The 10,532-nt window shown below is 45.5% G+C and overlaps 3 protein-coding genes across 3 annotated transcripts; 1 reads left to right on the forward strand and 2 right to left on the reverse strand.

Moving 5' to 3' along the window:
* Nucleotides 1-281: 281 nt before the first annotated feature.
* On the reverse strand, nucleotides 282-1,398 carry LOC125554457 (phytosulfokine receptor 2-like). Its single transcript, XM_048718013.1, has one exon. It carries the CDS (start codon nucleotides 1,389-1,391, stop codon nucleotides 282-284), a length of 1,110 nt encoding a protein of 369 aa, XP_048573970.1. The 5' UTR covers nucleotides 1,392-1,398.
* A 1,001-nt stretch (nucleotides 1,399-2,399) lies between these two features.
* Nucleotides 2,400-7,078, forward strand: LOC125553272. Its single transcript, XM_048717081.1, has 10 exons — nucleotides 2,400-2,764; nucleotides 2,911-2,988; nucleotides 3,119-3,951; nucleotides 4,421-4,509; nucleotides 4,826-4,929; nucleotides 5,041-5,140; nucleotides 5,239-5,314; nucleotides 5,407-5,521; nucleotides 5,595-6,126; nucleotides 6,294-7,078. Exons 1-10 carry the CDS (start codon nucleotides 2,503-2,505, stop codon nucleotides 6,775-6,777), a joined length of 2,673 nt encoding a protein of 890 aa, XP_048573038.1. The 5' UTR covers nucleotides 2,400-2,502; the 3' UTR covers nucleotides 6,778-7,078.
* A 153-nt stretch (nucleotides 7,079-7,231) lies between these two features.
* LOC125553273 (glutathione S-transferase T1) lies at nucleotides 7,232-9,204 on the reverse strand. Its single transcript, XM_048717082.1, has 6 exons — nucleotides 8,881-9,204; nucleotides 8,739-8,799; nucleotides 8,465-8,518; nucleotides 7,984-8,063; nucleotides 7,658-7,863; nucleotides 7,232-7,568 (listed from the first exon to the last, which is right to left on the reverse strand). The coding sequence occupies exons 1-6, from the start codon at nucleotides 9,026-9,028 to the stop codon at nucleotides 7,410-7,412; spliced, it is 708 nt and encodes a 235-aa protein (XP_048573039.1). The 5' UTR covers nucleotides 9,029-9,204; the 3' UTR covers nucleotides 7,232-7,409.
* Between the last annotated feature and the right edge of the window lie 1,328 nt (nucleotides 9,205-10,532).

Raw genomic sequence — 10,532 nt, forward strand, 5'->3', positions numbered from 1 at the left:
GTCAAAACCGGGGTGAGTCATCATCAAAACTGGTCAAAATCAAGATTAGGGACAAAACTTGCCCGGTTTCAAGAGTTGGGGGTGTAAGTTATCCGGTTTCGTAGTTGAGGGACTAAATTTAAACTTCGCACAGAGTTGAGGGATGAAAAGTATACTTTTCTCAATATATGAGTGTCTTTATTTATTCTTTTGGGATCATGCATGATAGTACTTCTGACACCATGGAACGGACGGACGCGGCAATACGCGCACTTATACCATGATGTGTACAGTCATTAACCTCAGGTTACGACTTTGTTGTGCCCAGTTACAAAATGGTTCTTACCGGACACGGTATTGTGGCTCCCAGATACAACATCTTTACTCCCGGATACGATATTTTTGCTCCCACCTACGTCATTGTGGGTCCCAGATACGATATTGTGTTTCCCAATCACGACGTGGTGGCTCCCAGATGCGGCATGGTTGCTCCCGGATACGATGTGATGATCGCCAGTTACAACATGGTTATTCCCATATACGACCTGATAGCTTCCGGATACGGCGTTGTCATTCCCAAATATTACAGTATTGTCGTTCCCGGCCATAACATTGTTGCTCCCAGATCTGACAACGTTATTGGTCCCAGCTATGACATTTGGGGCATGCTTACGTTGTCGGCGATGTTTGCTTATTCCGCTACGCTTCAGATAAAATGTCATATTCGTGAAATTGATGCCCGATGAACATCCAAAGGTGTTGAGGCCCTTAGAACTCTTGGGTACCTCGCCAACTAATGTATTGTTGGAGAGATCTAAGTAGCAAAGATGGTCAAGCCTACCAATCCACGACGGAATGGCGCCAACCAATTGGTTGCGGGACAGGTCAAGCACCTTCATTTTCTTGCATTGAGACAACCATTCCGGAACCCTGCCCCTAAGAGCACAATCACCAAGATCCAGCACCACGAGGCTCTTGAACCCACCAATAATACCATCGGTCGGTAACTCCTCACCGTCCAAATTCTTGATGAGAATTAGTGTGGTGACGTTCTGGCACCCACGCAGCACGGTGATCACCCCTGAGATGTTGCGCAAGCTGTTGTAGCCGAGGTCGAGCTCCTCCAGCAGCGCGAGGCCTGCGAGGGAGGCTCCTGGGATGGGCCCCACGAGGCCACGTCCGGGGAGGCGCAGCGCTGTGACGCGGCCGGTGGCACCGTCACAGCCCACGCCATCCCAGCCACAGCATGCGGCGCCGGACCACGCGGCGCGAAGGAGGGCGCCCCCCCTGCTGAGGTTCGCGGTGAAGCCCCGTAGCGCGTGGAGGTCGTCGGGGTGGCACGAGGTCGCGCGCGCCTCGGGCGAGAGGACCGATAAGAGGAAGAGGAGGAGCAGCGGGCAACATTTGGCCATGGGATTCATTCAGGTGGAGTGAGTGATCTCTCTTGGTGGTGTGGTGTACAGACTGCTTGAGTGTTGCGTCGTGTTTTTATAGCAGATGTGCGTGTGCGTGTGCGTTGCATGCAGTGAGTGCCTGCCAAACTTGATTTGATTTTGGTGGTCTGTCGACTGGAGTGAAATTCATGGGTGCTCCTCCTCATCTATCTTTCTACTACGGAGTACTACTTTACTTCCCATCAAGGAAATAAAATGTATACTTTACCTGTCGACAGAGAGCACCTGCTGCCTGCCTGGCTCATAGTTTCTTGTCTTGCTTTTTTTTTTACTTTTTGCATTGCGGGGATAAAGTAAAATAAAATAATGCTTGTCGACACTAGCTTGTTTTCTACTAAAATAAAATAAAATAAAATCGATGTATGTTGTTCTTGCCAACCAAACTTTGTCCAACCGTCTTTCTTTGATTAGCCTCCTTAATCGCAACACAATATTGCTAGTCTATGTATCTAGTATATGCTACTAGCTAGGTTGAGATTAGGCTTGAATTCCTCCAAATTCCTTCTTGACTGGTAAGCTGGCGAATGTTTTTGTTTTATACTTTTGCTATTCCGTTGTTTCTTTTTTCTTGATAGTGGAACCCTATCCTATCATATCCTTTGCTACGATTGTATGGAAAAGAAAAAGGAAATGAGGAACTTGCGGTGGGAGAAATATTCAGTGGGGTGACATACTATTGGAGGGCAGGAAGAATCGGAGTTGATGGTAAAAGACATAGATGATGCGTGTCTTGAAACTCCAAATGTTTTTTTTTTTGTAAGGGAGGGACAAGGCAAGACTCACTAAAGCAGAGCAGACGGATGGCTTGAGGATATCCAGTATGGGCTTGGGCTATCCAGAGAATTTGGTTGGTTCCGCGAGAGGCCCGTTTAGCCAGGTGCTGGGCCGGCCCAAATGGAGAGGTTTGTTGAGGAAGGAGGCCCATCTCCCGTCCCGTGTGTTGTGGAGTACTTGTGTATGTGGTGCGGGTCGTCTCAGCCGCTCGCTTGGGGTCGGGTCTCGCCGTCGTCGTCGGTAGGTCAGGTCAGGGCAGGGCAGGGCAGGTCAGGTCAGGTCAGGTCAGGTGGTGATGGCGTCCAGCCTCGCCGCCGCTTCTCCGTCTCCGTCTCCGGCGTGCTGCTCGCTCCAGCTCCACCTCCTCCGCCGCCCCGCCCTAGTCGTGTTTCCCAAAGTCGGACGCCCCCACCTCCGCCTCCCTCTCCGCCTCCGGGCCCAAGCATCCCCTTCCCCTTCCCCGGATCCCGAAGCCGAAGCCGACGACTCCTTCGCCGGCTGGTCGGACCAAGACAATAAGGATTCTGCTGCTGATTCAGGAGGAGGGTCATTCGGAGGTAGGTGACTCACAATACACTAATAAATATCATTTCTTTCTTTCTTTCTTTCTTTCTTTCTTTCTTTCTTTCTTAGCTGCTAAAGCAAACATTCTCTCACTACTGGCCTCAATCAAATTCAAATGCAACTGCAAATGCAAACGCAGGCCTTGTTGGACCTGCCCTTGCTGGCCTCCTCTTCCTCGCCGGCGTCACATTCGCAGCAATCTCACTCAGACCCACAGGTAAACCAATAACCTACTCTACTGCACTTCACTTGTTGTTGATGATGCCCAAATCTTCTCCTTCCTTCCTTCCTCCCTTCAATCACTCTCTGACATTTCTTTCTCTTTCTACATATATACATATATGCAGGATCAAAGGCACCCATCCAAACCTTTTTGCCCACACACACTGAGGCAACGGCGGATACTACTCCTGACCAGCAAGAAGAAGCTGACGCTGACGCTGCTGCTGCTCAGGCTTTGTCACCAGCCGATGATACCCTGGATGCCACTAGTGAGGCAACGCCATTGCCTAATAATCTACAAACAGACGACAAAATACCCGAGGAAGCAGCTCAACATGATGACATGGACAACCACCAATTGGATCTGGATCGCGGCAGCAGTCACCTAGATCCGACCACCGATAAATACATTGCTTCACAAGATGACACTCCTGTGACTGATTCACCTCAATCTTTGGTCCCTGCTTATGATCCAACCTCTGAGGACGCATTATTATTATTGGACTCTGAACCCACTTTGCCAGAAAACCAGGATACTACTTTCACTTCAGATATTATGGTGCTGGAGTCCGGTGATGTTGTGCAAATATCCGACGCTGTGGCTGAGGTTAAACATTTACAAGATACAGAGCGGAATCCTCAACTTTCTTCTACTCAAGATGGAATTTCTTCTGCATCCACTTTTCCTGATTATGTGGCATATGGAAGCACTGACCGGATGCTTCCATCGGGCTCGAATGACTTACCCACTCAAGACGCTAACCAAGGAAAGGCGATACAAGACCCAGCATCAGACCAGGATCAAGGACGAAATGCCAAACCTTTCTCTTCTGGAATTGGAATTCCTGCTCCCTCTCTGCTCTCTGCAGCTTTACAGGTGCCTGCTGGCCACATTGTGGTTCCAGCGGCAGTTGACCCTACCCAGGGAAATGCATTGGCCGCGCTGCAACTTCTAAAGGTATTTCTTTTTTACATGTATATATTCAGTTCAGCATCTCTTCTCTTTTTTCAGGAACACCATTCATTGTTTCTTGTATCTCCTGGATAAGGGTTCTTGTTAGATCAAGCATCATTCGCTAGTTCTAGAATTTTATTTGAAACAGAAAATCTCTGTGTGGCCCTGAACCTATATATATATATATATATATATATATATATATATATATATATATATTATTGGCTTCCTCATCAGGGTTTTGAGCTTATAGTGGCTTCTGTCTCTAGATAAGTTAAACTACCCTATTATATGTTGAATCATGCCTTGCTGCTTTCGCTGAAATCGTTACAACTTTCTCTAGGGAAAACCCCCATCTCATTTGCACAACGTAAGCTGTAGTATGGGGCTGATTGTTACAGAGACAACTTACTGAGTACACTCTCTAGGGAATTATATGGAATTCTTTCTTCAACTTTTATTCTCTTTCAAGGTGATTGAACCTGATGCTCGAGCTGGTGATTTGTGTACCCGACGTGAATACGCTCGATGGTTGGTAGTTGCAAGCAATTCCCTTTCGAGGTACATACTTCTCCTTGATGCATCTTCACCTTCCGGATATTGCTGCATCCCGCTTCTGTCTTTGTTCCTTGAGAGAAAATCCCAAGTCTCATTTCTGTCTTTTGAATGATTCATCCTCTTGCTTATTTATTTGAGTAATGTTGTATCACTAGGTTATTTCTTATTGCTAGCTGTTTCTGTGGATATTGCCTGTTACATAATAGAAATAAGAAGTAGCGGCAGGAGTTCACTTTTTTTCCCCTGTAAATCCAATCTGGCCTCCTGAGCGATTTCTTCCATTTAACTAGTTTATTATTGATCTGGTTTGCAACCGCAGGAACACTTACTCAAAAGTTTATCCAGCAATGTACATCGAGAACGTGTCTGAACTTGCATTTGATGACGTCACCACTGAAGATCCTGATTTTCCATTTATACAAGGTGAGAAATGGAAAGATTGTTATCACAGTTTATCTTGTTTATGCAAGCATGAGTGAATCAATAAATCATCACTGCTGAATTTTAGCCTCATCTATGTAAATGTACCCTCAGGACTGGCAGAAGCAGGGTTAATTTCTAGCAAGCTTTCAAGATCTGATATGAACATCGCTGAAAACATTCAGGACAACCATTACTTTTTCTCCCCGGACAGGTAATGGTCTTGTTCCACGCATCCACTTGACTCTCTGCGTGCTGTATGTGTGCGTGCGTTTATTGTGTCTAGCTACTAATCATCTGTCCTTGTTTCAGTCCCTTGTCACGTCAAGACCTTGTGAGTTGGAAGATGGCTTTGGATAAAAGGCAACTACCTGAAGTTGACAAAAATGTAAGGATATAAAAAAGTTAATAATATCTTCCATAATTATCTGTCTTGAAACCATCTGGTTATGCTGATATTAGCACTCTCTGCATGACCAGTCTTTGTACAAGACATCCGGCTACATAGACATTGATAAAATTGATACAGCTGCATGGCCTGCTTTGGTGGCTGACTTGGGTGCTGAAGACCAGAGCATCACGGCTCTTGCATTCGGTAGTCTTTCTTTTTATAAAATTTTGCTCACTTTTTGGCTCATGGACGATCGCTAAAACTCATCTTCTTAAAGGTTTTACAAGACTTTTCCAGCCAGACAAACCTGTGACAAAAGGACAAGCTGCCCTGGCACTTTCAACTGGTGACTATGCTGAAGTGGTTATGGAGGAGCTTGCTCGTATTGAAGCAGATAAAATAGCTGAAGCGGCTGTGAACGCTCATGGGGCATTGGTCGCTGAGGTGGAGAAACAAATTAATGCAAGTTTTGAAAGGGAGCTTACAAGGGAAAAGGAAAAAATAGAGACCCTTGAAAAGCTGGCTGAAGAGGCCAGGGCTGAATTGGACAAGTTGAGAGCAGAGAGAGAGGAGGAAAAGAATGCTCTGCTTAGGGGCAGAGCTACCGTCGAATCTGAAATACAAGTTCTTTCAAAGTTGAGGTGTGAAGTAGAGGAGCAGCTGCAGAATGTGCTGAGCAAGAAGGTCGAGATCAACTTTGAGAAGAACAGGATTGAGAAACTTCAAAAGGAAATCGAGAATGAAAACCAGGCTGCTGTGCAACTTCAGTACGAGCTTGAAGTTGAAAGGAAGGCTTTGTCTATGGCCAGGTAATTAAGATACTTTTTTGAGATTTCCTCTGCAATACATTTGTTTGGCGATACACTGAACCCATCTCTAATTTGTTTGGTGATGTACTTAATATGACTACATACATCTTACTACTGCCACCATGCATCAAATCAAATTAACAAATGCACACATGTTGAATAACCAGGGCTTGGGCAGAGGATGAAGCAAAGAAGGCCAGGGAGCATGCTCGCGCACTCGAGGAGGCCCGGAACCAATGGGAGCGACAGGGAATCAAAGTTGTCGTTGAAGCAGGGCTTGAGGAGGACGCATCGGCCGGAGTGACATGGGCTAATGCTGGCAAAGAACACCCAGTCGACGAGGCAATCAACCGGGCGGAGTCGTTGCTGGAGAAGCTCAAGTCGTTTGCTGGTGAGATGAAAGTGCGATCCAGCCATGCCCTGGAGAGAGTAATGCAATACGTGAGGTCCTTGATCTCAAGCCTAAAGCAGCGAGCGGCGGAAGCAAGGCAAGGGTGCGCAGATCTTGGGGCTGCTGCAGCCTCAAAGGCAAAGAATGTGTCATCAGAAGCCAAGGCGTTTGGTTCAAGCGTCGGGGACAGGTCGAAGAAGGTCGTGGAGGAGTGCAAAGATGGCTTGGAGAAGCTTGTGCACAGATTCAAGACAGACTAGCTGCTGGCTGGTAAAGAAAGCTTCACGTGTTGTGTATGTGAGACCAGACAATTTATAGCCGAAGAAGAGAGAGAGAGAGGAGCCATAGGAAGGAGGAATAAATTTCAGATGACATTTTGCATGATGCTGTAATGTGTACATTTTGGGTGTTGTTGTAAATGAATATGAACATACCGAAGGTGACGTAGCAGAGGTTGGTTCCATGGAATGGAATGGAATAATAAGCCCGTTTTGCTCTGTACGTTACGTTAATGAAATCAAACTTGAGTTTTGTTGAGTAAAGAGAGCTGGATGGAACAAATTGTAGTGTTGCTTACTCACTCCATGTTGAAATGTACTCCCTCTGTAAAGAAATATAAGAGCGTTTAGATCACTACCTCTGTAGTAGTGATCTAAACGCTCCTATATTTCTTTACGGAGGGAGTACAAAAATGTAAGGGGGCACGTACAGCACTAGAACAGCAAGGTGAGTTTTGTACACAAGAAGATTTACAGCACAAGCAAAGCATCAAGCATCAAGGTTCTTGTTGTTCCTTATTTCTTTCTTTCATCGTACAGTACATGGATGCTAGTACTTGGTTTTCATCCCAAGAAGAAAGAAGAATTGGGTAAATGTAGGAGGATCCATGTATTCAGAGCTTGGATGCTGGGTTCAAGCGCGCCTTGAGTTTGAAGATGAGCTCATGGACCTCATCAAAATGAGGGCTGGTGGCCTTCTTCACATTCTCCATCCAAGCGCGCACCTTGTCGTGAGGTCCCAGAATTCTGTCACGCCTCTCGTCACCAACAACCTGCAAATACGAAATTCCACTTTGAGAAACTCTACTTGAGCTGACGGCACACACATCTTCTTACAAGCTGAGAGACAAAAACATCATACCTCCAGCTGCATTATCTCACACACAAGGCTGAGGTCTGCGATTGATGGCTGGGGGTTGCCATTCAAGAATTTGGCATCGCCTTTGAGCCACACGGTTTCGATCGTTCCCAGTGATCGCGACAGCAACTTCTCGGCCTCTTTTGCGGTTTCAGGATTCGGTGTGAGACCAAGAGCAGGACCCAACGCGGTGTGCAGTACATAGGTTGCTGCATATGCATGCAAGGATCCATCAATCAATCTCATCTCTTGAATGGAAGCTAGTATTATTATTATGCTATGAAAGAAGGATAAAATGGGGGGGGGGGGGGGAGGGGAGGGGTTGTGACCTGCACCACGGCGCAGATTAGAGTGGTGCCAATCCAAGACAGACTCGAGTTTTGCTCTGGTAAATAAGTCAGCAGGGTACCTATATATGTATATGTCATGTGAGAAAACAAGTAATAAAATGATGAGTTGAGACTATGAATCAACTAGTAGCCGTCCTTAAAGAAAAGAAAAGAAACGAAACGAAACGGGGCAATGAAAGAATAAATGTAGCCCTTGTGAGAGCAAAATAATTATGCGAATGATCCATGTGTAGCCCTGTCCCTGTGACATGATACAACTCCAGCAGCAGTTCTAAAAGTCGTTAATTATTTACGTAGTTGATAAGAGAGTGAATAAAGTGAATTCCCATGGGTTGGGTCATATACAGTAACTCATACTGTAAGTAGTAGTAGTGGTAGCAGTAGCAGTAGTTGTGACTTGTGAGAGAGGAAGGCAAGGTTAGGTTAGGTTAGGTTAGGGAAGGGAAGGGAAGGAACTTACCAGTGATCTGGAACCCCGGGGAAGACGGTGGCAAGATACCTCAGAATGGCATGGCTGACAGGAAGAAGAAACATAGTAATTAGTAGAGTAGGCGCAAAGGATGTAAAACTGTGCAATGAGTGAGTGAGATTAGTAGAGCTTGAGAGAGAGCATGAGTATGAGGGTAGTGAGATTGAACAACACTATCACTATATATCAAGGAGCAGCAGCAGCAGCAGTTGGGAGACCTTTCATTCAAATAAAAACGCAACTAGTAGCATACAGAGAGAAATACCTTTCAAATAGTTTGAATCTTCCATCGACGATTGTTGGGACCTGTGCCATGGGGTTGATTTCTGAAGCAAGCAAATCAACAAGGAAGGAAATCAACAAGGAAAGAAGTCAACAAGGAAATCAAGAAAAAGAGATAGACTTACTGGTGAACTCTGGTGCGCGGTGTTGTCCCTTGGCGAGATCCACGGTGAGCTCCTGGAAGTCGATCCGGTTGACCTTGCACAAGATGATGATGGCGCGCGACGGCTGCGACAGCCGGTCCGCATACACCTTCAACAGCGCCATCGCCATCCCCTTCCTTCCTTCCGGCCGCTTGCTTAGGATTGGGTTCGGTTCGATTCGATCCACACTTTCCTCACCTTGGTTGAGAGTAAGCTCTTGCTCTGCTCTGCCTACGAGACAAGAGGAGAGAAGAAGAAGAAGATGAAGATGAGATCCCCTCAGATGAGAATGAGAATGAGATCCCCTTCCTGAGTTCACACTAGGGCATACACTGACGTCATCAACATCTATCTTTTTCCCAACCAACGCACGCACGCTACATAACCATAAACAACATCATCAACAATTTGGGGAAAAAAAGTTCATGAATTTGAACAAAAAATCCATTAATTTTCAAATACCTTGATTTTTATTTTTTTATTTAAATAAAATGTTTGTAAATTTGAAAAAAAATTATGGTTTTTTAAAAAATTCCAAATTTGTTGATGAATTTGAAAAAGATTCATAATTTGAAAAAAATTTGCAAAAATGCAAAAATGTTCATGAATTTGAAAATGGTCACAAATTTGCATAAAAGTTTTAGAAACAATCGCAAAAAATAGAACAAAAACGAAAATGGAACCAATGAAAAAAGAGAGCAAAACAAGTGCGGATAAAACCCTGAAACAAATAAATAAAACAGTCCAAAAAACTGATGAAGGGGAACAACTAGATTAATGGACCAGCCCATTTATCACGTACTCATCGCTGCCCTATAGCCAACCAAAATTGTTCCCACAAATTCCATTCACCTAATATTTTCCGTCTCCCCTAGGGTTTTTCGAGGGCTTTCTATCCTCCATCGATTCCCATCCAAGTATCCAATTTCCTCACATCCTCGACGTAGCGATCGTCCCCATTTTGTACGCCACGGCTGGCTATTCGCCTCTATCAATAAATACCCCGCGCCCTGCTACGGCAGGTAGTACGCTTCCCATGCTCAACTGGGCTTGGGCTTCTCGAAAGCCACAGGAGGCGGGAGGGGGTTGGCTACAACAACTTGGCTTGGATTGGACGGCTACAACCTCCTTCACTTTAGTCTCCTTCCTCATGTTTCTCATTTCTCCATGGACGAGCTTCCATCCTCTCTGAAATTTGAGATGTAGTCGGATCCTTGCTCCAGCTGAGTGAAACCAGTAAGCTTTGAGTCCGATAGTGCCCATACACATCTAGCCATTGTACAATCAACCAAACACCCACATGTCCTCAGCCCTGGTAGATTGTGCATCTCACTGTTCTAGCCATGTTTACGTGACGAAGCACCTCTCCCGTGGGCAGCAATTGCCGAACCAGTCTCCAAGCGAACACCCGAACCTTTGATGGAACTTTTGTTTTCCATAGCCATAACCAACACTCCTGACTCTTCTTTAAGCCTGAACTCGTCCTTCCCTCCAACCAGTCCTTTCTAAATTTCTTCGTTGTTATAAACATTATGTAGAACGAATGAATAGTAAAACTTCCTTTCTATTCATGGAACCAGGCCAAAAGTCATCTTGATGCCGTGTGCTAATCGATATTTTGTGGATTGCATCAA

The sequence above is a fragment of the Triticum urartu genome, chromosome 4, assembly GCF_003073215.2.
Source record: "Triticum urartu cultivar G1812 chromosome 4, Tu2.1, whole genome shotgun sequence".
Lineage (NCBI taxonomy): Eukaryota > Viridiplantae > Streptophyta > Magnoliopsida > Poales > Poaceae > Triticum > Triticum urartu.